This window comes from Octopus sinensis, linkage group LG6 (assembly GCF_006345805.1).
Source record: "Octopus sinensis linkage group LG6, ASM634580v1, whole genome shotgun sequence".
Lineage (NCBI taxonomy): Eukaryota > Metazoa > Mollusca > Cephalopoda > Octopoda > Octopodidae > Octopus > Octopus sinensis.
Window position 1 is genome coordinate 23029170 of NC_043002.1, and position 6000 is coordinate 23035169.

At 40.0% G+C, this 6000-nt stretch overlaps 1 protein-coding gene across 1 annotated transcript; it reads right to left on the reverse strand.

The window, feature by feature from the left end:
- Window positions 1-1510: 1510 nt before the first annotated feature.
- Window positions 1511-4131, reverse strand: LOC115213168 (circumsporozoite protein-like). The gene is made up of 2 exons (XM_029782103.1): window positions 3967-4131; window positions 1511-1999 (listed from the first exon to the last, which is right to left on the reverse strand). The coding sequence occupies exons 1-2, from the start codon at window positions 4129-4131 to the stop codon at window positions 1511-1513; spliced, it is 654 nt and encodes a 217-aa protein (XP_029637963.1).
- Window positions 4132-6000: the final 1869 nt, after the last annotated feature.

The window sequence follows — 6000 nt, forward strand, 5'->3', positions numbered from 1 at the left end:
CTATGATGCTCCCCCACTACTTCTGCTCGTGATCAGAGATGCACATATCGTCAGCTACTAAGGGACATGCTCAACTGGTTAAGGTCAAACAACTGACAAGCAAATCTGTGGTATTGAGCAGAATATTTGCTGTAGCCCATCTTTTATACCAAGACAAAACAATGTACATGATAACACTTCCAATCAGTTAAGATCAGAAGCCATGAGAGCCACTGCCTGGTACTTCATCAGGGCATTTATTATTATTATTATTATTATTATTATTATTATTATTATTATTATTATTATTATTATTATTATCATCATCATCATTATTATTATTATTATTATTATTATTATTATTATTATTATTATTATTATTATTATTATTGCGAAATGCTTAACGGTATTTCGTCTGTCGCTACGTTCCGAGTTCAAATTTAGCCGAGGACGACTTTTCCTTTCATCCTTTCGGGGTCGATAAATTAAGTACCAGTTGCGTACTGGGGTCGATTTAATCGACTAACCCAAAAATTTCGGGCCTTTTGCCTAGAGTAGAAATTATTATTATTATTATTATTATTATTATTATTATTATTATTATTATTATTAATATTATTATTATCATCATCATCATCATCATCATCATCATCATCATTATTATTATTGTAATTCAAAGTGTCACTGGGGTTAAAATTTACGAAGCCCAGTATACCCATCATGACTACCCATCTGATAAGGGTACACTAGGCACATGCATCACAACCATATGTGCGCGACATGGTGATCTCATATCAAGATAAACAGCACATGACCTTGCAAGTGGGGCCCAGTTAAAATTTTCTTCTGGTTGAGTAAACCATCCCGCTCAAAAGGTCCCTGAATAAGGGCTGTTTAAGAGTGATGAATGAGGTCTCAGCACTTGAAGTTTCATTTTTCACACATACATACGTACGTACGTACTTACATACACATATACATACATAGTACGTGCATACATACATACATACATACATACATATATACATACATACATATATACTTGCAGATGCACTCACAGGCGTATCGCTAGACTCGACACGTAAACTCACAAGCATAGACTCATTCATTCATACACATGCTTACATATACACTCATTATTAACAACTCGCACATACACACACACACACATGTATACAAATACGCACATACATACACAAATACCACCTGACAAAAACTCAAACATCTCTACCCAGACTCATACACATACATGTACACACACACACACATGAACAAACTAACACATACACTTAAACACACAAACACACATATACAGATTCACTAACACACGCAAACATACAAAAACACACACACGGACAAAGATAAATGAAAACACACACACATACAGGCGCAAATACACACACACACACATACACACATGCACATAAACTATACACTTATACACAAGTACACATATACACACAAAACATCTCAGACGCGCGCACATACATATCACTGTTGTTCTTCGGTGTTTGTTACTGTTGTTTTTGTTTTAGTCCCCGTCGTCGTCATCGCCGGCATCATCGACGCCACCGCCATCATCGACGCCGCCGCCATCACCGACGCCGCCGCCATTATCGACGCCTCCGCCATCATCGTCGCCGCTGCCATCATCGTCGCCGCTGCCATCATCGTCACCGCCGCCGCCAACATCGTCAGCGCCGCCATCATCGTCGCCGCCGCCATCATCGTCGCCGCCGCCATCATCGACGCCGCCGCCATCATCGACGCCGCCGCCATCATCGACGCCGCCGCCGCCATCATCGTCGCCGCCGCCATCATCGACGCCGCCGCCATCATCGTCGCCGCCGCCATCATCGTCGCTGCCGCCATCATCGTCGCCGCCGCCATCATCGTCGCTGCCGCCATCATCGTCGCCGCCGTTGTCGTCGTCTTCGTCACCGTCGTCGCCGCAGCCGCCGCTGTCATCGTCGTCACAGCCGCCGCCATCATCGTCGTAGCTTCTGCTGCGAAGTTGCTGCTGTTGTTTAGAGCTCGCAAGATCGCGCCTCTGTACTGGGAGAAGTCCGAAACTTGGTCCTTTGCTATTCGTAAGACCCGCAGAAGAGAAAGCAGGTCAACCCCCGTCACCGAGAGCATCGACGGATGGATGAATGCACATCCAGGCTCAGCTGTTGCGTAGGAAGTCGGGGACAAGAAACAGGAAGAAAGAGTGAGAGAATGTTGTAGCGAAAGAGTACAATAGGGGTCGCCACCACCCCCTGCCGGAGACTCGTGGAGCTTTAGGTGTTTTCGCTCAATAAACACACACAACGCCCGGTCTGGGAATCGAAACCGCGATCCTCCGACCGCGAGTCCGCTGCCCTAACCACTGAGCCATTGCGCCTCCTTGCTGCTGTTGTTCTTGGTGATAATAGTTGTGGTAGTTGTGGTAATTGTGCTATTTGTGGTGGTGGTGGTGGTGGTTTTGGTGGTGGTGCTGGTGGTGGTGCTGATCGCTGATGACGATGATGATGGTGGACTTATAAGTTCTTTCTTTTCCTGCGTTACCGCCATCACTGGTATTCCCATTGTTATTATCGCTGACATTGTCGTTGTTGTTGTTGTAGAGGTGGTTATCGTACATATTGCTGCTGAAAGTGATACGGCACGTGTTGTTATTATTGTTGTTGCTGTTGCTACTGCTAATGTTTTTTTACACTCATTATTTTACTTTCGTTTTCGCTGTCGTTCTTGTTAATGATATTGATGTTGTTATTGTTATTGTTATTATTATTATTATTATTATTATTATTATTATTATTATTATTACAACTATTATCATTATTATTATTATTATTATTGTTATTGTTATTATTATTGTTGTTATTATTATTATTATTATTATCATTATTATTATTATTATTATTATTATTATTATTATTATTATTATTGTTATTGTTATTATTGTTATTGTTATTATTATTGTTATTATTATTATTATTATCATTATTATTATTATTATTATTATCGTTATTATTATTATCGTTATTATTATTATTATTATTATTATTATTATTATTATTATTATCATTATTATTATTATTATTATTGTTATTTTTATAGTTGTAGTTATTTCTATTGTCGGTATTTTTTTGCCATAAATCTTTCTTTGGTTGTTGTTATTTACTAATTAATCATCACCAGACGTGTAAGCAGTTTACTTAAACGGTTTCTAAAATATCCTGTTCTTGCTTTTAATTACTGCATTGTTTGTTGTTAATTAAGACCAGAGTACTTATTGATCTGAACAACAGCTGCAGCAACACCCTCACTCTTAACTCGCTCTTAACTCAGAACAAACAATAACAGCAAGAACAACATCAACGACATTGTAGCTACAAACAACGCTGCATCACCACCACCACCACCATAACCACCATAACCAACACCACCATCACCATAACCACCATAACCACCACCATCACCACCACCACCACCATAACCACCATCACTACCACCATCACCACCACCACCACCATAACCACCACCACCACCACCACCATAACCCCCATCACCACCACCACCACCATAACCACCATCACCACCACCATAACCACCACCACCACCACCACCATAACCACCACCACCACCACCATAACCACCACCACCACCATAACCACCACCACCACCACCACAACCACCACCACCACCACCATAACCACCATAACCACCACCACCATAACCACCATAACCACCACCACCATAACCACCACCATCGCCGCCATCACGTCACCACCATAAACGCTACCGCCACCACCATCACCGACGCCACTACTTTCACAACCACATCGACGGCGCTTCCACCGACATCATCACCTATAACCACTTATATCGCTTACCTCCATCGCCACCACCATCAACGCTACCATTATCACCGTTGTCACCACCACCATTGCTATCTCAGTTGCCACCGCCATCATCATCGTCACCATCACGGTCACCTACCATCAACGCCACCGCTACCGTCACCCTCAGCTCACTGTCGCCATCAGTATCACCACCAGCATCACCATTATCAATACCACTTCCTCCACTATCACCATCATTACCACCATCACCAACACCTTCAACAACTAGAACATCAATAATAGCAACATGTCTACAAGACATCTATTGGTGATCACTCAACTTCCCAGAAATAGCAACCAAATTTCTCTCAAATCACACCCCACACCCTTTATTAAATAATGTAAGCATGGAGTACATAATGAAGTACGAGATATATTATGATTGAAAAAGACTCATTTTTCCAACGCAGTAAACTGGAGCAAAGTGAAATAAAGTGTCTTGCTCAAGGGTACAACGCGCCGCCGGGAATCGTAGGTACAATCTTACAATCGTGAGCTGAACATCCTAATCACTAATTAACACAAATTAACCATTAATGTTATAATGAAAGCGTGATATTTAATTAGATCTTCTTTGTAGTCCTCAATTCTAGTATATGAAGATATGGTATATCTGAAATACTGGGTTTGGGACTGCCACCAAGTTATTCAACTAGTGTACCATAAAATGAGTCCAATCAAAGATGACCAGAAAGCACACAGTGGCACACAGCGCCAACACCAGTACAACACACTAACACCACAAGGCACCACTACATCGTCACCATAACCTACAGGCAAGATGGAGGGTGACCATACGTAGTCACTTGACCTGTTTAAAACAACAGCAGCCAAATCTCCTTCAAACTTCAGTCTACCTATTCAAAAAGAGATATCCATATATACATAGCAAAATAGAGGTTATCCATTTAATCTGATCAGCGCTAGTACTTTGAATACACAGTTTATTCCGAGTGTTCTACGCAATTTAACCACCAACACTCTCTTCATGGAATTGACACATGTCACTAGAATATTTAACGACATATCACCTAAAAAAGTATTCAGAGTTGTATTAGCTATCGAGAGAGCGCATTATGGAAACTCGAACTTGGATATATTACATAATATTACATAAAATTACATATAAAGTTACATAACTGCATTCGTATTTTGAATAAATATACTACGGAAACGTGTGTATTAATAACCTTTGAATTCCATGAGTCTTATTTTATTTACTACATTCATATATACATATGTATATACACATACATGTGTATGTGTGTATACACTTACATATACATATACATATTTATGTATGTATGTATGTATGTATGTATGTATGTATGTATGTATGTATGTATGTGTATATGTATAGTATAATTCGGGTAAAAACTTCGTAATGTGCATTTGAGAGCTCTTATATCGTTATTTGGTTACCTCATATTATCCTACAGTAGGATATACTCCAGGGCTGGATACACATGTGGAACTCTTCTTTGCATATATGATTAATACAAAACAATAAAACACGGGGATGGAGGATATCAGTCTTTAGTAGTAGAGCACAACATTTGTTTCTGCTCCACACAACAGCTTTAAGTTAGTGCGTTTATATTCACATACTACTATAGAAGGTCATTCTTTATAGTTATTATATAGTTGGTTATTTTTCAGCAACACTCGACGAAGCGCCCACACACAGCTCTTTATATATATATTCATATTTTATTGTATCTATTGTATATTTTATTGTATCTGGAGAAAGTCATTCTATTTTAGTGCCTCATTGTTAAACACATTCACCGGTTTGATTTCCATTCATTTTTTTTTTCTAAAATTTTCGTTGCGTCTTACAACCATTTCAATGGTCGTTATCAGAGCTGCGTTGTTTTTGCTTGTTTGTTTGTTTTTTTGTTTGTGCGCATGCGCGTGTGACAGGGTGCACGTATATATACATATTTATATAGGCGAGCTGGCAGAATCGTTAGCACGCCGGGCGAAATGCGTAGCCGTATTTCGTCTGCCGTTACGTTCTCGTTCAAATTCAACCGAGGTCGACTTTACCTTTCGTCCTTTCGGGGTCGATAAATAAAGTACCAGTTACGCACTGGGGTCGATGTAATCGACTTAATCCCTTTGTCTGTCT